The following is a 22,658-nucleotide window of genomic DNA, read 5'->3' on the forward strand; positions in this document are numbered from 1 at the left end:
CTTTAAGATAGCTTGTGGACCGCAATGCATAAAAAATGACGACATGCATGTAAGATAAGTCAAGAAATCTTCACTTTCGATCCCAATTAGTGCAAGTATATCAAAAGCGGGAGATTTTGTCATTGATAACCTTCGCGGAGGCCTGACCATTTGGCCGGCTTTGGCCCCTCTCTTTGAAGACAGCTAGATCCACCAGTGGTGAATGGTGACGCCCGTGGCTTGAATAAGGGAATAGAGATACACGATGCTCGTATTATACTTCCTTCATGATTTTTGTTTGAGCCCAAATGGCGTCAGTTTTCATTATCCGGCGAAACATAGGCACTGGCAGATATTATTTACCTGAGCAGCTTTTTATTTTAGTTGCTGCATCAATGCGATTTTATCGAAATTTGGCTCTCGAAAGCTTGCTTAAGATTCGCTGCTGTCTTATAGAAGTTCGCCAACTGTATCTCCAAAATGGAATATATCTTCGTGGTGTATATACAAATTACTTTAAGTTTCAGGCATAGCGAATAATAAAAGAACCGCACGTGGGCACAAACACAAACCGAACGGTGGTCTCGGAGTTTTGAAGCGTGTTTGAAACAATGAAATGAAACAAGAATGAACGGCTGTTTGGAGCTCCATGGACGTGTAACCTGTTTTGTATTGATCCGTATTACAAGAATTCCTTCCAGGTGCAACCGACACGATACGTGTAGCTTTTATTTTTATCACGATACTGATGGCACATCTGATAAACCGGCAAACGCTTTCATTTTTAAAATGCGACTTTTTGAAAATAACTACCAAGTTTTGAGCTAGTGCCGCAAAAAATGGGGGTGTATGTGGGTAGTGTAGATATTGTTATGTGTATGGTTATCTACCGTCGCAAAATCTTTAATTTGCCATGAACGTTGAAATGCTTTTGTGATTTATGTGCACAGCAGCATTGTGCACATACTCGTAAATCAGGTATGGGCCCCATGATTGTTCCCTGTAGTACCCCGAATTCATTTCTCCGATAACATGCCACCTGATGGCACATCAGTTTCCAAACAACGTCGATGAAGTCTGAGGTTTATTCAACATCAGCGCATTAATATACGACACCGGCGCAATGTGAACTCTTACACTAGCAACGGCATCTAGCCTCTCTCCTACAGCACGGCGCATGGGTTCAGCCATAGACTACTGATATATAGTAGTCTATGGTTCAGCTATAACACGGAGGCATGAACACAAGCACAAACGTAAACAAAACAGAGGATTCGCTCGCGAAGCGGTGCCAGGTCGAGCTACATGCCCAACTCACTGGCCTAAAAGAGGATACCACGGGTGTGGGAGAGGTTTACTCATCGTTCACAGAACAGCAGTGTGCTTGCTACACATGACGAATAGGAACGCCTCAAGATGACTGTGGATAGGAAAAGGATTCTTAGTTTCCCTTTTGACAGAAGATGGCACTTAACTTCATGCATCAAAAAACGTACATTCGTATTTGCATTGCCTTCAAATTCGATCTGAACTCTGAGTACATAAAACTTTTTACATTGAAATGTCATGGCTCGGTGCGGGCAATGGTATTTACGCCACATTTCAATGCCTTGCATCGAAGTTTACAAATGCGACCGACACGGCCTCAGAAGGTGAAGCTTTTGCCATTTAAGTGATCACGTTCGTTTCCGTTCGTGGTAATGCTTCCTCCCTCCGGGATGACGGACTTCTTCAAAAGGTTGGGTCCCCCGCTGGCCAAATGCGTCATCAGTCACTATACCGTGCCTTGCGTGGGACGCACATACTTCCAGATGGCTCTATTTGGTTAGCGGACGGTGATGGCGGGAAAGTTTCACCAAGTTTGCGAGTAATTCTTCCTTAGCCTGAAATAGATAAGGATTGAGATGGCAGGGATTTCCCCTCTTGGCCACCCAACGTGAGTTGAAAACAGCCGTTATTCGTAGACGACTTTTGCTTATGACCCGTTTTTTCAGACTATGAGGGCGTGAGTCACATGCCACGTTGGACCACGGCCTTCATTGCCTCCAATGTCGCATGGAAGTGTCTTGGAATGAAATCGTGCGGCAGCACCTCTCAATTGTAATGCAGATCAACATTCACAGTGCTCCGCAAGATCGCTGCATACAATTGATCCGCCAGAAGTCTTCATTGGAATATAAAATAATTATATATATAGCCGTTCCTTTTGGCACATCATGTCGGGTAAACCCTTCTCTATTGTGGTGTTCAAGCTCAGCAAGACATATCATCAAAAGCTGCTGCAAATATTATCAAAAGTCTCCACAGATAGCTACTGGTTGAATAAAACCATTCGAAACAACATTTTGCTATTACTTAGGCAGCAGAAATAACTGAGCATAACGACCAGTGAATGGCCGTTGCTCATTTAGAAGTTAGCAAAACAATCCGTCCCATGGGATCACGATTCGCGATTAGGGCAAAGGTCAAGGCTCGTTTACAAACTTCGCTAAGAGCCAGTCTTTCACGAATGTTTCAACTTAATTTATCTCTATGCTGTGACTCAAAAGGCGTCTGACGCCTTTGGGCTAAATGGCTTCAGAGGAACTGAGCTGGGTGTTATTGAAGACAACATGTTGTACTTTCTATGGGAAATTGGTAATCAGGAATCTGGAAATTCACCACAGATAACATGACAGATATTTTGAAATAGATTTGAAATCAATTAACAAACGAAGCACCCCATGCTAATATTGCAAGTCAAGTAACATCTACCTCGGCCGTCGGGGCGATTTATACAGTAGATGCGCTATTGGCAGGAACGATTAACTCCCTTACACTACTCTCTCCATATAACTGCGACATATAGGATACCACCAGTCCACTCTGAGGATCGCGCCATGAACAGCAACACTTAGAACGGGTTTCTGGAACATCATCTTGTCTTCACCTGATGCACAAATACCCGTTATCTCAAATAAATAGCCGGTGACTGTTTCAACAGTCAGCCCCGCGCCTGCTCTGCATAGCACACCAGAGCTCAGTGTCTCTCTTCCTCTCCTGCAGCACCCTCTAGCTCTGAAGATCTTCTTCCGAACTGAGGAAGAGGACAACATACGCGTCTGCCGCGCCACTAGCTGTATGAATACGTGCGGCGCGGTCCAGTTGACGACGCGTCTTGGGCCAGGAGCGGCCGGTGATCGGCGAAGGGTAGACGCGCCGTACAAGTCGCCCCGGGAAGAGCTCGGCCAGCCACCCGCTCAGCCATTCGTGCTGTCGGATGTGCGCCACAGACATTCTGTCGAAAAGGAGAGGACGATTGTCAGAGGGCAGCCAGACAAGACAGAAAGACGAGATAGACACGACAGACAAGGCAGACAGGACAACAAGACAGGCAGGTAGACGGACATACGAGACAGACAGACAGACAGACAGACAGGCGAAACAGACGGACAGATAGACAAGCACGACGATAGTCTACTTTATGGGATAGCAGACAAAGGTTTACCCGTGCAAAACCTATCGCTTTTTCACTGAGCGATAGGTTGAGGGTGGAAGGTTGATGCGTCTCATATATCTATTCTATTTGTTTTGCACTAATTGAGCAAGAGCTTCTCGGTATGTGTCTTTTTAAAGACCTTGGCTTGTGATTCCCAACAATTTTGATAGTGCCTGATTTAAGCCAATATATGAAACATCTATGCTTTTTATTTGGCGTGTTTTCAAGTTGGAAAAAAACAGTAATTGTTCTAGCCAGATCATATTAGGCAGAAAATAAGATAAAGATCCAGCACAACTTATGAATCAGCTTTATAAGGCGAAGTTCAGCCCACGTCCAACGTCCCCGTGGAAAATGCTCTAAATACAATTACATAGATGACTTATGGTGGACGCTGCATCCCAAAGGAATTCTGTTTTGGACTTGGCATTCCTCTGTGGATTTCTCTTCTGACAGAATGATATGGTCGCATGACAGGGACGATAACACATATGAGACAGTGATGTACCCACTAGGGAGGCAGAGATAGACGAGTACGATATTTTCTGAAAACTTTGCGACAGGCAGAGAGGCTACGTGAGCTGGATTTTTCCCCCGGCTCGTCCCAGAGCTGTGCGAAATATCAAACGTTTACTTGATTTCCACTGCTCATAGGCTATATCGGGCAAGTTATTGACATTTAACGCGGAAATTTGTTTTAACTGGCTATCCGTGGCATTTATTATCGAACAAGTGCGCTCCCTCACTGCCAAGATAGTTGGATCTTTCGGCCATTTTCAGTGTCATTTAAACTGCCTTCTTGCCGTACATAAACTGCAAATCGGCCAGTATGGACTAGGACCTGCCCACGGAAATCGGTACTTGAAAACTATCAATCAAAAATAAAGGCGAGTCTCGCTGTCACCATGTTACGCTGTTTTTACGTGGTAATTCCATACATTGTTCACGGCTCAATATCCAGGTGTCACGCCTGCCGCACGGGGGCAGCTTTGCCACCTTTTTCACACCTATTCGACATCCGATCGGTGTGAATTGGCCCCAGAGGGTTTCCGTCCCAGGTGCTGGTAAAACCGAGCCGCTTTGAAACCGATGCGAATCTATATCACCGATGGCTCTGATACGAATTCCTCCGGTTCAAAGCGGCCCATCGCCAGGTGTCGGTCGTACCAGAGTCTGTTCAAGTGTCTGGCCTAGTTTCCTCAGAGTATCTGAACGGACCAGAACGCACTGGGGGCGTCAAGCGGCAGATTGAAGCTCTTGAAATGACCAGCTAATCTAGCTCGTACCAGCCGCAGACGTGGGCGGATTAGACGGCATTGAAGGGGGTTGGAAACGTTACCAGTGCGGGCTGTTTGAAACGTTACCAGGAACCGATGTTCTTGTTGCAAGCACACGGATAAACGAGCTCGTTATCTCGTAGACCAAACAGGCGGATTAAGTGTCGTAAGAAGTATCACTTTAAAACGACGCTTTGATCCGCCTAGGGTAACCAATAACCATTAAATATATTGAGCAGACGCCAGAAATGGCGCAACAAACCGTTGCTAATTGATTGATGAATCTATCAACAGAGAAAAACGTGTTAGTACCTACGGTTGCGCACGTACATTTATAGAGACGTGCTCTAAGCTAATAAGGTAAGTGATGAAGCGTTAATTTCGGGCAGAGAAAAACGTCATTCATCAGATTTGTTTACATGTTGCATGCATGCATTTATTTCAAGTGAATGTCGACAACTATATAGAAAGCTTAACCGTCATGAGCCATTAGTTTGATATTTATTTGTCGACTCGTGAACATGAACGATTAGTTTAGATGATCTCTACTTAACCACATGCCCTGCACAACGACGGCTAAACACCTCCCCCCCCCCCCCCAACCACCCCCGGATAACGCATGAAAACTGTCAAGCCATTCAGGGCCAGGCCAGGCAGTTTCAAAACTGTCCACATTCCCGTAGACATATACTCACAGGTGGCAGGGCGCCGCCTTGCTCCACTCTCCGCTGTTTCGTTCGTAGCCGAACTCCATGGTCTCGATGTCATCGGGCCCCTCACCCAGCGTCGAGTACTGGCCATCCAACAGCAGGATCTTGCCCAGAAGACAGGAGTGACTGGGCAGTCGCCGCCGGATCACTGCAAGATAAGAGGATAAAGCGTCATAAATAACATCTTTGTTTTGTTTTGTTGGGTTAGGCTCTTTCTGTCTAGCGAGACTATTTCAGAGCCGGAAGGATGATAAGATTTAGGGGGAGACATTGGTCTGGATGGGCATCCTGGTGCTCCGTCGGGGCTGAGCCCATCAGGTGGACACTGGACAGGCAACCCAGCCCCCTAAGGGTCAGCGCACCCGGCTACTCCTGGGGTGGAGCTACCCGAATGGGATAAAGGTGACCGTCCAACCCGGAACAGGGGGGTGGAGGCGTTGAGAAGGATTTGACTTTTAAGTATCCTGAGGATGGAAACGACGGGATGGAGGTAAATAACATCTAGCTTATACATAAGTACATGGCCGTTTTCTAACTGAATCGTCAATATATGTACGAACGTAATATAAATCACTCATGGGTGTATCATGGATACTATGCAATGAGAGGCAAAACAATGGGAGTCTTGAAGAAAACATGCGCTGGCGAAACTAAGCGATTGCGGGCGTTTTTTTTTTTCGTCAAGTCATGAGCTGCCCAACCGCATCCTAAGTCAAAGACTCAAAGCTGCTGTCGAGAACGTCGGCCCTGCATTTTATTGCTGAGCTTACGAGCTTCCAATTCACAGCCAGTCCACAACAGTTGGTTTGTTTGTTTTTAAGTTATGATAATGAGCATGATATGTGATAAAAATGTACGGCTGAATTAGTGTAGACACAGCACGCTACTCACTGTCACGTCAAGCACTCTATCTATATGGCACGTGTTGCTAGCATACAAATCGCGAGTCGTGAAGTGCCATGGAAGGATCCCGTAAAGATGCATTATAGTTAGTAGGTACTAGGTCGTGTTTACTATTTGTGACCGTTTACAGACACAAGCAACGTGATAGAAAAAGACAAAAAAGTGACATAAGCTCAGCATCCAAACGATATCCAACAATATGATCTACATAGAGGAATTACTAAGCAGCCATAAGTGAATTTGGTATTCGCTACAGTGCGTGAAATCGTATTAGAAGTAGCGTAATCGAAGGTCCAGTTTGACATCTTTCAAGCCGGCTAATAAATAGACACACAGTTAGGCAAAAATTCAGCGAGATCAACTGAGCTGTCACATGCATGAACAATGAACATAAGAATAAGCCAGCTTTGGTGAGGTAGATGACCAAAATAAGAGAAGGAGAAGCGAGAGAGAGAGAGAGAGAGAGAGAGAGAGAGAGAGAGAGAGAGAGAGAGAGAGAGAGAGAGAGAGAGAGAGAGAGAGAGAGAGAGAGAGAGAGAGAGAGAGAGAGAGAGAGAGAGAGAGAGAGAGAGAGAGAGAGAGAGAGAGAGAGAGAGACGGACAGACAGACAGACAGACAGACAGACAGACAGACAGACAGACAGACAGACCGACAGACGGACAGACCGACCGACAGACGGACATGCAGACCGACAGACGGACAGACCGACCGACAGACGGACATGCAGACAGACAGACAGACAGACAGACAGAGACAGAGAGATCCCACAGGTCTGGACTCTGGAATCCATTACGCAGAAGTCTCATTTACTACAAACCACATCACATTACATTACACGTCTCCCGTTGGCCATCCATATCGCGTTTTGGACGTGGCTTTCCCCAGACAGAAGAAGCATGAGACCAAGCACTAATAGGACAATGGCGAAGCGTGATATAACGATCCTATTTAATCAGTGGCAAGGTTAAGACTCAGATTGCATTACGGGGATGAACAGACTACGCATTCAGTCGTCAGCTTTTCCAACAATATGTAACAATCGGGTATCTGTGTTAGCTGTAAAATGATACGTGCGGGGATGGTTAGATCGTTGAATGGCGTTGGTTATGTCACATAATGAAGATGAAAGAAACGGGCTTGTGTTCCAGGGAGTAGTTTCGTTAGCTGTGGAGCTGGGCTCAACTCCGGCTTCGTTTTCAGAACAACTCAACAATACATCTGCAGTCACCAAAAGGGAATACAGGCTTTTCTGTTAATTATTATCATTCTTATCTTATCTAACATCGCGAAAATAAAATAAAGTTATGTGGCCGTAACCTGAAATGCATCCAATTTAAGTTTTCATTCAAGTACGTTTCAATAAGTGTGACAGGCTTAGCATCCCTGAAATATTCAGAAAGAAATGATTTTTTTCTTTTGGAATAGGTACCGAATAAACAAAAACGCTGGTATTCACAAAGATACGCATCAGTTCCAATGTGTTTCACATGATAGGCAATACCTTAATGGCTAATTTCTTAACATAATTTCATAACTTCTTAACATAATTTCTGAATTTCTTAACATAAGGCCTCACATTGTCTGGGAAGAGCACAGATCATCATTCTTTGCCGCATCCCCGCCTCTTCAGTCTCGACTGCATCCGTCAGTGACGTCAGAACTAAGACGGGAGCTGGTTGCCAGATCCGGCAGTTAATACACTGGACAGTGCGATATTGTCCAGTCTGTGGGCCGTGCGGGGGTGATAGATTACCTACAATCTCCTTTAGCCGCTGGAACGTCCCGGAATGCCCCAACTGCGACACAAACGCTGACAGCTGTCGTTGTAATGGTTTCAACTACTCGCCAGCTTTGGCAGCAAGCAAGCTCCATTGTTGATCGAAAGCCGCTTGTACCTAGCACGCGCTTCCGAATTTGGCTGCAAACAGCCAATAGTTTCCCAGGAGTCATTCCATCGGCTCAGCACAGCATGAAAGCGAACATCTACCGAGCGTCCAGACTGCAGGTGGCGCGGAGCGCCGTTACAAGCAACACTCGCCTGCCGGGATGGTCGCTGTAGTATCGGCTCGGGTGCGTTTTTACACAGCTCTATCCGATAACTGGTTGCCAGCGATGCGGACACCGCCGAATCGACACCATCGCGCCCACATTAGCGGTTCGTCGAAGCTCCCCTACTGTCGATGGCGGGTGCTCTGGCTGTCGCCACTGGAGTCACGCAAGGCCGTTCCTATATAACATGCCAGGAATGCCTATACGAACGACACCAGTTGGGGTGATCGTAGCGGCAAGGCGCAGTGCTCATAGCGTGCGGGCTCGTACGCCGCCAGGGAGGCGCCATCGTATTAATTTATAGCCCGAGCCACTGCTGGGATTTTCGGACAGATGGGCGCAGAAATTCCGACTTGTCGCTCGGCCGTTTGTTAGTGTGTAGCCCGTATTTGGGAGCGTTTGGTACCGGTAGGTAGACTCAAACAGGATGTCGTAGAGAATGTAAGAGAAGGGGAGCTAACACATGCGGCTCAAGCGGGTTAAATCTTGTAGGTACACAAGCTACCGACGGCGGGTGTATCCCCGCACACAGAAAAATATTGACACCGTTAGCGGTGTAATTGCACAGTACATACCTATCTGAGCACTTGAGGAAAGTTAATTTAGTCCCTTCCCCGCTTAAATTACTCGCGCTTCCAAATGAACACCAGGAAGAAGGTAATAGAACACTGTTAGGAGGGTTGGGTGTTTTACTACATGTAGCAAAACACCCAACCCTCCTAACAGTGTTCTATTACCTTCTTCCTGGTGTTCATTTGGAAGCGCGAGTAATTTAAGCGGGGAAGGGACTAAATTAACTTTCCGCAAGTGCTCAGATATGTACTGTGCAATTACACCGCTAACGGTGTTAATATTTTTCTGTGTGCGCTGTGAGGAAGATAATCGGATTAGCAGAGTCGCGACCTACCCGCACCGCCTTTGACAAGCCGGGGAAAAGTTGCGAGAGGGCTAAAACATGGACTGCAAAGCGCACGTGACAACAAATAGTTGGGCCAACGGTGCAGCCTTGTCAAAAAGTTATTTTGGCTATGGGTGAACAAGGTTCATACCATCGCCATTGTTATCCAACGTTTTATTGTATGAGGTGTATCAGCATAATTTCAGAGTTCTTTGAAACGTTATGAGGAAAACCGAATAATGTCTAATATGATGTTTTCACCGATGTTTGCTGTCAAGCACGAAGTTTTACATCGATGACGTAACTCTCGTAGATGTTTTTGCGAATCAGGTTCATTAATGTATTTTCTGAGAATTTCATCGGGTGGATAATGACATCTACAACTTCGAGTCACCAAAGATAACTTTGGCCGCGACTTTACTCTCAGCTTTATAGTTTTTCTTTTCTTTTCAAACATCTTTTTTCGGTCATTTCAACGGAATGTCATGCCCATTTCCCAACATCACAAAGTGCACCTGGGCTGGCCATTATACCGGTCTCCCTACAGACACCAATACATAGCTCACACACACATATAAATGCCTCGTCAGACCACCAGCAACGGTACTCATCAACGTCACGTGCAGCTCTGCAACATCGCAACCAGAAACGGCGACCGAACAACGCTCAACATGGTAATTTCTGCCTTGTTTGGCACCCTGGATGACGTCACAAATATTTCAGCACGCTGTGACATTACCAAACCGGTCACTACATATCCGTATTTTTGTAAAATGGACAACTTACCGCAACTTCTCGTTACCTATTATTGAAAGCGCATAACAGCCGCATTCCTGACAAGAACGTAGTGGGCTGCACGAATCACGCCGAGCCAAATCACACTTACGGGACATCGATTATTTTGGTCATAATTATATGCTAACAAAGCGTGACCGTTAACTGCAAAGTGCGTTCGCTGTTCCAGGTAACCTGAATAGCGGCATCTCAGCTCTCGCCATAACGCTTGCTCTCATGCAAGCTGTGACAATGACCATGGATGCGGAGTCGGAGTCGGAGTCGGAGTCGGAGTCGGTCGGAGTCAACAGTTGTGACCGGAGTCGGAGTCGGAGTCGATTTTAGAAACCCGAGCCGGAGTCGGAGTCGGAGTCACCGAAAATCTGTCGACTCCGCAGCCCTGCTAGATCTGCGGAGTCGGAGTCGGGAGTTGGAGTCGGTCGGAGTCGACAATTCTGCCCGGAGTCGGAGTCGGAGTCGGAGCTGGTTTTTTAAAGCCGGAGTCGGAGTCGGAGTCGGAGTCGCCGAAAATCCATCGACTCCGCAGCCCTGACAATGACAGTGGACAACATTTAAAAAAAGTTAAAATATTTCATGGGGCGTTGAATAATACCAGAGATTACTTGATGTGACCAGTTGACCTCACCTTTTTAGAAACGGCTCCCAGCTCTCAGTATAAATGCGTAATCAGTATCGGAGCTTTTTGCGGCCTCCGAAAATGAGTGCGCCTAACACGTAAGATTGACGCAGCCTCCAGCATCATATACATCATATACATAGGGTCGACGACGTCCCAAATATGATCACGTCATATATATCTAAAATCAACGGTGTGTGAACTCATCACAAGTCCCTACTCTGGAACGTTCGTGTTGAGTCGTGAGATTCATATTTCTATTTTCACTTCTGAGCCTCTCAACTAGCACTTAACGTCCAGCTGATTCGCCATTCCAAATCTACCTAATAACACGTTTAGTAAGCTGATGCCCACTTGTGAACGTGCTCGTGAATTTTGCGCGAAGGTGGTCCCTAAATCCACCTAATAACGAGCGAGTCCAGCACGGAAACCGCTCCATAATTTACCTAATTACGAAGGAGGCTAGATGCCCTATTGATCATCGACAGACGGTTTCTGTCTTCGGTGCCGGCATGGTTCTAAACATTTAGGGTTTAGCCCACTCATCACTGCTCTAATTCGATATTCATGTGACACCACGCAGAACATTACTCGTATTTCTAAGCCATTTCTAGCAGTGCTACTTTTTATCTCAAAGGTAGAACTTAGAAGGTAAGCTCTATAAAGGGAGTGTAAGGGGAGTGTATCGGACTCAATCGAGCAGTTGGATATTAACAACCAGCGCGTGGAATGCCGAAAAGCAGTGCGTTAGATGTCGTCAGTGTGCTGAAAACTAATCGACAGTGTACTAAATGTCGACAAACAGTGAGCTAAATACTGATAAACGGTCCACTGGAAACCGACAAACAGCACACTGAACACTTATAAGCAGTACCCGGAACACTAACAAACCATGCGCCGTTTACCAAAGTGCAATGTCCCATTCCTAAAGTGGGCCAGCCAGCCCACTGAAGGGGTGACAATCAGATACTGTGGCACGTGTCAGTCCCAGTTGCACCCTGGCCTGACATGGTGGCCGCTCGCTCGTGCCTGCTCGCCTGATCGCGTGATTTGCACGACCGACCGCAAAACTCCATTTGTGGCTTTAACGCATCTGAATCTTGGCCAGGCGCATTTGGAGGCACCGTGCTGTCATTTTGGACACGGGGCATTGATAACGCTAAAGTGCGCCGGTGACTTCACACGCAAGTTATCATAAAACAGCCACCGCGAACCGTGTTTCTCGGAGCAACAAAATGACGTAATGTTCAGAAATGATGTCCAGTCAACATCGCCCTCACCATTGCGGCACGGGGGGGGGGGGGGGTTAAAGGGGCCGGCCAGTGACTGCAAGCTATCAAGTCTGACAGGTTTCGGTTCATTAGTCTCCTCCTAACGTCTAACGCTATCATGGAGCATCCCGCGCCTCAACCTCCCAGAAGCCAATAAATGTTCCGGTGTCTACCGTACCATCTTGAGAGTAGTCTGATCTGGTTTTATTCGGATATCAATGATCTCCTTTTGTCATATGCATCTGTTCTGGGTAGGTACCTGTTGTTATAACTGGGACGAGCGTCATTCAGATAATTATTAACGTCTCCCTGCCCTCGTGATGATTTTTGGTGCCATGGTAACCGATTCCTTGGCGCAAATACCCAGTAATGAGCAAAGTTTCCAGACATCCATTATCTGGGAATCTCCCAAATACTCACCAGACACGCAAAAGGCTGCGTTGAATAATAGCTGTTCCAAGGTGCACGTTCAACAATTCTCAAAAATACAACAGCGACAAGGTCGCATCAGGTTGACGTCGCATTTCATTTGGCGAATTCGCGTAGCTGTCCTTATGGATCACAATAGACGCATGATGCAATTGCACATACTGCATGCAACAATTTCACACGCGGTTGGTAACTAAATAAGAGGCTTGTTTAGCGGTCTGTCGGGCGGCCAATCGTGATTCTAGATAAATCATTTGAAGAAGGAACAGTCGGGCACATTTGAACGTATGTATGTGAAACTGTTGTGAGCGTAGCAGATATTCATTAAACGTTTTAATCAATTGTGTTGGCAACATACGTAATCTCGGACAAAAAAAAAAAAAAAAGAATATTCTGACGTTCCCGCGATTCTCTCGATAACATAAATGATTTCCTAAAGGTATCTAATGGCACCACACCTCATTGTATCTAACGACACCTGATAGTACCTACCAAGTCATATCTTATTGGACCATAAATCCCATACCCACGCCTGAATGTTTCATTGTTTCATCTCTATCGCCGAAATGTAACTCAGATGCGGAAGGGGCTATCAGCTACCGTATTGTGGTTGCTGGTTGCTCCTTTATCGAAATTTACTTGACTGACCGCATCTGATGGACTACACCACACTGCATCTTACCTGGATGCATCTTACGTTCCACATCTGACTGATCGTATCTGACTGACTGTAATCGTATTATATCTGATCGTATCTCACATCCCACATCCGACTGGCCGTATCTCATTGACTAGATACATCTAACCATTCTATATATCTTATCTGACCGTATCTAACCTCACCACACCCAAGTATCTCACCGTATCTTACAGCAACAAACCTCTATCTTGAATCTCACAGGCTGATATCTGTTTGATGGCATCTTATGGCACCACACCGGACAGACCACATTTGACTGTGACACACAGTATCTTATCTGACCATATATCACGCCCCCACATCTAACATCTGATTGTATCTCACGCCCCCATATCTAGTATCTTATCGTATCTCACGCTCCCCAGACACCGGTTTCTCATATCTGACTGTATCCCACGCCCTCTGACCAAGTATCTGACCGTATGTCACGTCCCCCAAGCCCATATCTCACCCCAACACACTCGAATATCTGACCGTATCTCACGCCCCACACCTAGTATTTGACCGTATCTCACACCCTTACACTTAGTATCTAAACATGTCTCACGCTTCCACAACCAGTATTCAACCGTATCTCACGCCACCACATCGGTATCTGACTGTATCTGACACCCACACCTTGTATCTGATTGTATCTTACGCCACCACACCTAGCAACTGACCGTATCTCACACCCTCACACCTAGTATCTGACCATGTCTCACGCTTCCATACCCAGTATCCAACCGTATTTCACGCCCTACACTGGCATCTGACTGTATCTGACACCCCACCAAGTATCTGACCGTATCTTACACCCTCAAATCCGAATATCTGCCTGTATCTCGCACCCCCACACTCCGACTAACCGTATCTGATGGACTGCAGGTCGTCTCCCCCGGATGAGATCTCTGCTCGGCAGAGGCAGCTAACAGACAGCAGTAGCAGTGATAGGAGCACAAACCGAGCCATACTGAATGCACGCTGCCGTCCGGACGCTCTCTGCCTGTTGCCGGCGCTCGCGTGCCTTTATGAGCGCTCGCGTTTGGCGACGACCAATGAGGAGCGCCGAACGACCGAAGACGCGTCTGAGTGGCTGGCGTTGAGCACGAGGCAGAGTATAGTGGGGGTGGGAGGGGGGAGGGGAAGGTGGCAGACTTATCTGAGAGGGCGGATTTTATATAAATTGAGATGAATGTGTGAAACAGGGATTAGAGCTTGCAATGTCCAGTCTAAAAAAAATCAATGACTTTTCTTATAGGCTATTTAGTTCGAGAAGGACGAGACTACGTACGTGAGACATGGAAACCGAGAGTTAAAAACTCAAACAACTTGTTTCGTTTAAAATCGTACACATTCTGAAAACAACACTCCCAACAATGAGTGAAATTAGCACTTCAAACTGTGAGATACTTGTATAATATTTGATAACAAAACCACACGCACACCTAGTTCGTCAGTCCTGACACTCCCCAATCCGTAAAGTAAAAAATGCATCAAACCTGGTTACCTAATTCTCAACACTTACAAATTGCAGATTGTTACACATATCTGCGTACTGAAACACATGGCAGAGGCATACGAAATGTAGGTATAAGTGCATTGGTGGATCCAAGGGGCAGACGTTTAGGGCCTTTTTCCTCCTTCAACGTCAGATACATGCAATGGTATGTTATCTTCCGAAAAAAAAAACAAAACAAAAAACAAAACAAAAAAAGACAAAGCAAGTTTATGAATATTACAATTATTCTAAGTTCCAAATCGACAAGTAAAGAAAGGAAGCGAAATCAGAGAAATTTTAATTGGAAGTCCTGCCAATATCTGAAAAGGTCTTTGAGGAGCATGCATCCCGCACTCCGCAGCAGACAAACAATAGGTACCTACCATCTTTATGAAGCCAACAATGTATTTGTGAAAAAAAATCATGATTTAGGTAGAAGACATTCTTCACATGGAAGTTCATTTATTTGAGAAGATCATGATGGATCAACACATGAACACTTAGACGCACTGAGCGGGTACGGAAGGGTTAGGGTAAGTCCGACCGAACACATGTTGACATGAAGTCAACTGAAAAGAAAACATTCGTGACATAAGACCGTATCATTGACATACAAACAAATCCAGTGCGTTGGAATCCAGAAAACTCACACTAGTTCTAGCGGCCTCCTTCCACCGGTGCATGCCCCCAGCAACTCTCAACTGGCCTAAGACACATTCTGCCACTTTTATGGACTCTGTAAGGCTCCGCCCAAGACTCGAGCATGCCTCGCTCCTGACTACCTACGTCGGGTTTCTTCCCAGGTTTCCGCGGACTTCGTTCTCTACTCCGTCGACTAAACTTCCTGGACTTCGTCGTGCTCAATGCTAGACTACGCCAGAAACCATTTCACTCTGCCTTACTCCGATCCCAACTCGGGATGCTTTGACTCAAACTCGGGAAGCCTCAAGCTTTCCCCGACTCAAACCCACGCTTCATCTCCAATTCATGAAGCCGGACCGGGGAATATGATGGCTCCACCCGGCCGGCGCCTGAACTGGGCAGGTCGGCCCCGAACGGGAACCACGGGAGCTGGCCTCAGGCTCTGCTGCTGCCGTCCCTGCTGCTGGAAAGGCTGCTGGAGCTGCTGTTGTTGGAGAGGTTGCTGCTGAAACTGCTGTTGCCGGAAGGGCTGCTGCTGCTGGAACTGCTGTTGTTGTCTGAAAGGTTGCTGTTGCCGCTGTATCTGCTGATTTCCAGCACGGTTCTGCTCCGGTCTGAGATTTTGCTGTCTTTGCTCCTCCTGCTGGTTCAGCAGGAACTGTGCCAGCTCCTGCTGCTGCTGCGGGCTGGGACGACGCTCGGGCGGTAGCTCCTGCTGAATGCCGGAGAGATACTGCAACAACGTGCTGTGGTAGCCTCCCGGATGGCTATCTGAGGACTGTGGTCTGCAGTGGACGTACATCAGGGACAGCATCAGCATCACCAGCGGGATCAGGGGCCGGCTTCTCTGATGCATCACCACCTGCACTGACATGGCGACCTGCCGACAGGGATATGTGAGAGTTAGACAGGCGGATGGAGACCTGTTTATAAACATGGCCATGTGAACAGCGAATATCGACAATGAACAGCGATGAGCACCTATGTACGCATGAGGCTACAAATATATTTATTTAAGAGGGAGACACGTGAACTTCCAACCAGCTGATTTGCCGTTCAGAGTGAAGCGTGTTTATAAAAAACAAAGGTCAAATTTCAGAAAGACCCAGATCATCACAGACCAGGTGATTCCCAGACCAGGCTTTCCCGTGTCGGTTACGCGTGAGGTTATCCTATCTAGTCCATCAGTACGTGAGCGACCTTTGACTGACTTCTATACGGATACATATCCGGAACAGCGGCAGGGAGGCGGTCCGAACTTTGTGTGCCAACGGATGTGGGAGGGTACGTGCGTGCTCCTAGAGTTGGTAAAGCCACTCCACTTGCACGTATTTGCCCCACATGCAGTGACTTTCAACAGTCACTGCGTAATTGAAGGCTACTGACCGTTGAGACTAATATTTCAGGGAAAAGTGGAAGTCACGTACGCACCCAGCGCTGTACCTATTGATTTACGGAAAACTATGGAGGGAAGAAGTGGGTCGCCTAAACCGGACTTTGCACATTGGTAACTGTTCACATGCGTTACTTGAGCGATTTCGGGGCTTCAGAACGCGAACTTTTGCACCTTCTTAACCGCTTCGGTGCATATCTTTACTGACGGTACTCCACTTGGGTTGGCGGGCTCGCACTTATTTTAGAAGCCTGGGTGACAATGAGAACTTTTTTTTTGGGGGGGGGGAAGGCAATTGGCAAACATTGTGGCCTGTGGGGCAGTAGGTAATGTATAGCCCCAGCAACATCTGACCATAAATCAGAGTCGTCCAGGGGCGGAGCTTCCTTGCAGTTGGTAGGGCGGCTGCCTCGCCAAGTTGGTATTTTTCCCCACCAATAAGCGTTTTGCCCCACCAACTTTAGCTGATTTCTAAGACTTTGTTGCTTTGGAAATTAATATTTTTCGCATTGAAGAGCTTTGGAATGTCTGTTTAATGCGAAATATTATATCTGTAATGATAGGAATTGATTCAATGTGGCATTTTCTTCAATTTCATAATCGGACATTGTGGGTTTGACGACTTTTTGCCCCACCAACTTCCCTGGAAAGCTCCACCCATGCCTCCACCCATGATGTCGTCTGTACCCGGGAAAATTGGATGCGTCTAAAATCTTTACCCCAGATAAGCCTTTTAGCCTGAACTAAGACTGCACGAAGAGTATAACTAATCTCTGTTTATATTTTTAAGAGAAGGATTTGTTGTTTCCAGTAGCTACTCAGCTATAAAGGCATGCCATAATTGGTTTGTCCGCCTAATTGTTCTTACAATAGCAATCAGGGATGGGAAACGGTCAGTAGGTAGCTGATACAAGGCAAATGCGTCGCTTGACGCTTCCTATTCATTGTTTTTACAATGTCATGGTGACGCTAACACACTCAACTCTGTGGCCGAGCCGTTATTTGGCCAAACGGAGCTCAGGGACCCTGCCACGGTTTGCTGCCAGATTCAAAAGGTGTTATTGAACCGTTCAGCGCTGCTGTGAGGAGTATGATAAATGTAGGAAATATCACTAGAATATATAACCTTCTCCTCGGAACATGACGAAATGAATGAAAATGATTATCTATTGATGAATTGATATTTCGGTCGCAGACCTTCGTCTAAATGGAAGTACAAGGCAAAACACTTAACTTTGTACAAAGACCTTGCCCTGTACGACTCAACGAATTCGATTTCGACGAAGGTCTGCGACCGAAATATCATCAGTTCATCAATAAATAATCCTTTTCATTCATTTCGTCATTTTCCGAGGAAACGATCACATATTCTAATGATATTTCCTGGTGTTATTGAACGCTGCGGTAGGGAGCATGCTCCTAAAAAACCTTCAATTTAAAAAATCCTCGGGTTTGTTCCTATATGTCTTTCTCTGTGCAATTCCCAACAAGCTTCTTCGCTCGGCAATGACATCAAATTCTCATAGCATCGGACTATGCAATAAACTACCCGCCCTCATCAAAAGGCAAACCGTTCTGCAATCTGCACTGCGACTGTGGCGCGGCAAACGCTTGCAGCTGTTCGCTGTGGCCAAAGCAACTAATGCTAACTAAATCGAACATTGCACTCCAGAGACTTCGGGGTCAGGCCCAGCCAATAGAGAAATCAGCTGCGCAGTCATACATTAACCATGAGGAATTTTTACGACTGCAGTGCAACACTTCTTCCCATGCAAACGAAGCACAACTTCTACGACTGTTGGCTACAAAGAACGCGAAAATACCTAACCAGTATGAATTTGTCCTAACAAATCATGGTCCGTCTAGCTTTCAATCAATGTCAACATTTGTTGCTCACTGAACACATGTTGCAAAAACACATTATTCAGTTCTGGTACGGCAATTACCTAACAAATAAAAAATATCTACCCTGTTGTGAAATTTTACGAGCTACGGCTTCGTTCATGTTCAGCCCGTATTGGCTACGTTATTCCTCACTTACAAAGTGACGATACACTCCTAAAACTGATTTTAGTTTGCAGCCGTGAAAAGATCATATGCAATACCTACCTTGCTGGCTGCACTGCTAAGAGGGATCAAGGTGACTCATTATCACACCATTCAAGATAAATCTGCTAACTTGCAATCGATCAAAAGCACACCGATGCCAAACAGTTCAACAAAATAGCGCTTGTCTCACCTGGATCAGTGCAGAGAGCTTGACGATCAGACAGTGAAGACCTCCACCAGCTCTGCGACTTCCTCTTAACACCCTGCCGTCTACCGCTCGGCCTTGGGTATAGCGTTATTGTCCGACGCGAATCGTTTGACCTTGCCTCCGCTCGTCACAACCGGACTCGGCCGCTCAGGCGTATGATCTCACTCCGGCGTCAATCCAAATGGCAAATACCGCAGGTCCTAAGACACCACCTTGGTATACTCCAACCAACTGTGGATGCCCTGCTACGGCCGCTACTGCTGAGACTCGACTCGACCGTTCCGGAGAGCCTGGCGAACTGTGCGGCCGCCCCGGTACTGCTGTGTACTGCGTCATCGCCTCGCCGCCGGCGGCGGCGGACTCACCTCACTTCACCTCACCTGAGTCACGTGGGCACGGGAGGCACGCGGGATTTCCCGCCAGGGCGGCGGAGGTCACCCGGGCGGCATCAGTGCGTCAGAGGAAGGGGCGCTGAGGGGTGTTGTTTGGGTGATGAGGGGTGCGTAGGGGTGCTAAGGGGTGCTGAGAGGGTATTGGAGGGGTGCTTCGAGTGCTGAACGGTACTGAGGAGTATCAAATGGCAGGTAAAGATGGGTGCTGAGGGGTGCTGGAGAAGAGATGATGAGTGAGAGGTGCGGCTGGGTGCTAAGAGAGGTATTGAAGAGCCTTTGAGATGTTGAGGGGTTCTCAGAGACCAGTTAGGTGCTGAGAAGGGCTGAAACTGTCGATGGGTTTCGAGAGAAATTAAGAGGTTTTCAGGGGAGCTGAAAAGTGTTAATGCTTAAGAGGTGCTGGAAAGTGCTAGTTGATTATCTTTGGCTTCTTATTCCTGTTGAGAGGTTCCGCGGACTGTTAGGGGTTTGGAGGGGTGCTGGCGAGGCACCCGAGGGGAGCTGGGAACCAAATCATGTACCCGGAAACAGCGCCGTACCCGAGTGCTGATGAGGGACGACAATGGTTACATATCTGACCTCTGTAACAGCGACGGCTGATAATGTGTGCACCGTGCAGCATGCATATCATATGTGGAACAAAACATCCCTTAGTTCCTGGTCCTGCCGTCTTACAAAATGCTAATCAAGTCCTCGATCCTGCTCCTAGTGCCATCATAAGAGGCCGGTCAAGTTCTCGGAAGTTAGTCCAAGGACCTGACCCGAGAAGTCATGAATATGTTAACGACGGAAGGGTATTCAGCGCTGAGGCATGAAGGGCTTACTGGCGTCCCGGCATCTGAAGTATCCCGCCTTCCGGCGAAATGCATATGCTCTATGACGTCATCAGATAACATTCCTTGTCCGAGTCATTCCATTGACTTCTTTGATTCCTTAACTCGGTATGAATGCCGTTTGAATCAGTCAGGAAATTACGAAGGGAGGTTGGATTCATAATTCTCAAGAAGACTGTAAACTTTATCACGTTACCAATCAACTTTGCACTGAGCCTTTCACGATACACAGGGTCTCGTACAGTCATCTAAATATTTTTTACTGAAGCCAGACGAAGTCGAAAGGCGGTCCAGATTTCACTCAATATACCCTGGTCCAGCTCAGCCAAATGGACAGTGCCAGGCGGCCAAGCCCATTGTCATAAGTCATAGCGCGGACGGTCAGAGTGATTCAACGATCCCCTGTCGATGAGCTCTTATTTGACTTAAAAACGCCACATTTTCATGGAATGAAACATGGGCACGGATACAGGCGTCGGATTTGTGAGGTCACCGGATTTCAAAGATAACTGCGAGTTACGACGACTTACGATCTATGTGTTATGACGCCATTGGTTTCCGTATTGAAAATACGCTGAGTCTGGACATATGATCTCGGGAAAGTGTCCGTGAAGACAGCCCATAGTAGTTAGTACGCCTAGATTCAGCACTGATTTAGCCCGGATTGGGGACGCCTCGGATCGACCAAAGCTGAGTCGATCCGAAATACAAATACACCAATTTGGGGCCGTTACCTTTGTTGAAATCTGAGGGTCAAACGGTGTGGTGTGCCGCCGAATGGCTAGGGCCACGTAGCTATTCCCTAATATAAGAGCTCTGTTGTGTGCCGTCAGCCGTGCAGGTTTCAAGTCAGCGTTCAGACTTCAGAGCTAGTCGGCCGAACTGAACATAAATGTGAGTGACTGACAATTGCGAGCCGGCTGGTTGGCCGAAATTAGCGCCTCTAGGCTCACCGTAAGCGAGAGGCCCAATAAATCATTCGCGTGGATGATTGGTCAGCGAACAGGCTGCCTGGTCGCTGATGACTAGCATGTGGCATGCGCTTCAGCGCAGACGAGCGAGTGGCAAGAGAGGCGAGACCTTCACTCTTCAGAGGCCCGATAGGGACCCTTTGAACATGATAGGGGCCCTCAGAGGCCGGTATGGGTTCTTATAAGCTTAGCGACTGATAGGGGTCTTCAAAGGCCAGCGTGGGCCCTCCGAGGCTGTTACAGGTACTCAGAGACCGTTTAGGGCCCCAGCCAGAGGTCGATAGGCCCCCTCAGAGGCCGCTAGGGGGCCTCAGAAGTCGTCAGGGCCTCAGAAGTCAGCAGGCGTCCTCAGAGGTCGGCAAGGGCCGTAGAGTAGAGACTCTGAAAGGTAGGGTAGGTAGGCGACCTCAAAAGCTGCTATGGGCTCTCAAAGGCCGGTAGGGGCCCTCAGAGGCCAGTAGGGGTGTTATGAAGTTGGCAGGGGTCATCAAAGACCGGGAAGGGCCCTGAAAGGCCGGAAGGGTCCTCGAAGACCGGCAGAAGCTCTCAGGAGCCGTTAGGGACTCAGAAATTGGTGGGCGCCTTCAGAGGCAGGTAGGGGTCCAGGTCCTCAGAGGCCAGTAGAGACGCTCTGAGGTCGGCAGGGGCCCTCAAAAGCCGACTGGGCCTCAGATGTCAGTAGTGTCTCTCGGAGGACAGAAGGGGCCCTCAGATATCAATATCGGTAAGGGCACTTACATATCCGTCAACTTTGGCGGCGGAACACCTTCAATTAAGGGGGAGCACTGCCGACTTTTGCTCCAATTCTTTCCATGCAACGCCCATAGAGCTAATGTTAAAATGCGTAAATCAAAGGGGGGCACGGTGCCCCGGTTTCCGCCGCCTGTCAACTTCAGTTTGGGACCTCAACCTTCAGGGATTAGCTGAGACGGGAGGCCCCCGAATTTGGGCTGGGCCTCTGAAGTCAATAGTCATCTAGGGCCAGATCGGATCATCTATTTGACGATATCCGACGACTGACGAGAGACGTCCGTCTCACTCATTCAACTTCAGAGGTCTACGAGGAACCTCAGGACACTGTTCCGTGCTCAATCGACCGTCACCAGTCTCAAGCGATTGGCACAATGACTCACCTGCAATTGGAGCAGTTACATGCATTCTGGAAGTACGAAACACGAGGGCTTTAGTTTTGCGATGGCATGACGGCATCCCATCCATTATTGCATCAGATCACATCCCCGGCCTCCGTGGACTGTGCTTCAGCCTTCAAGTCACTGGATCGATATTTATCGCCTTGACTGGATCCATCTAATGAACGCTCGCTAGTTGCTAGACAGTACATTTAGGATAACGCATATATAATAACCCCTGGATTATGGATACACGGAGAGCGCGGTATTTCAATTTGATTTGGGGTTCCACTGGGTTCCACTAATGTAAATAAACACATGTGCTTATTGTAGTCAAGCTAAAAATGTAACAAGCGCGCCACAAACGCGAAAATTATTACGCGCGTTATATAGAGATGTAAGAGCTCACATTAAGAGGTACTTGATACTCATTTAAATACCACCGATAAGAAAT

General features: G+C 47.3%; 1 protein-coding gene across 4 annotated transcripts; it reads right to left on the reverse strand.

Annotated features, from left to right (window-relative positions):
- Positions 1-1,046: 1,046 nt before the first annotated feature.
- On the reverse strand, positions 1,047-22,520 carry LOC122374673 (protein FAM170B-like). Of its 4 annotated transcripts, none has more exons than XM_043353563.1 (3): positions 22,208-22,520; positions 5,430-5,592; positions 1,047-3,256 (listed from the first exon to the last, which is right to left on the reverse strand). In XM_043353563.1, exons 1-3 carry the CDS (start codon positions 22,290-22,292, stop codon positions 3,031-3,033), a joined length of 474 nt encoding a protein of 157 aa, XP_043209498.1. In that variant the 5' UTR covers positions 22,293-22,520; the 3' UTR covers positions 1,047-3,030. The 4 variants fall into 4 exon arrangements, with proteins under 4 accessions (XP_043209498.1, XP_043209497.1, XP_043209495.1 ...); XM_043353562.1 differs by lacking the exon at positions 22,208-22,520 and adding an exon at positions 13,955-14,069 and having other exon boundaries at positions 1,056-3,256; XM_043353560.1 differs by lacking the exons at positions 1,047-3,256; positions 5,430-5,592; positions 22,208-22,520 and adding exons at positions 14,972-16,108; positions 18,861-19,200.
- Positions 22,521-22,658: the final 138 nt, after the last annotated feature.

This window comes from Amphibalanus amphitrite, unplaced genomic scaffold, assembly GCF_019059575.1.
Source record: "Amphibalanus amphitrite isolate SeventyFive unplaced genomic scaffold, NRLGWU_Aamphi_draft 001692F_arrow, whole genome shotgun sequence".
Classification (NCBI taxonomy): Eukaryota; Metazoa; Arthropoda; class Thecostraca; order Balanomorpha; family Balanidae; genus Amphibalanus; species Amphibalanus amphitrite.

Excerpts from the sequence above, each read along its gene's own strand:
- LOC122374673 (XM_043353560.1), bottom strand. The coding sequence starts at position 16,102 with ATGTCAGTGCAGGTGGTGATGCATCAGAGAAGCCGGCCCCTGATCCCG.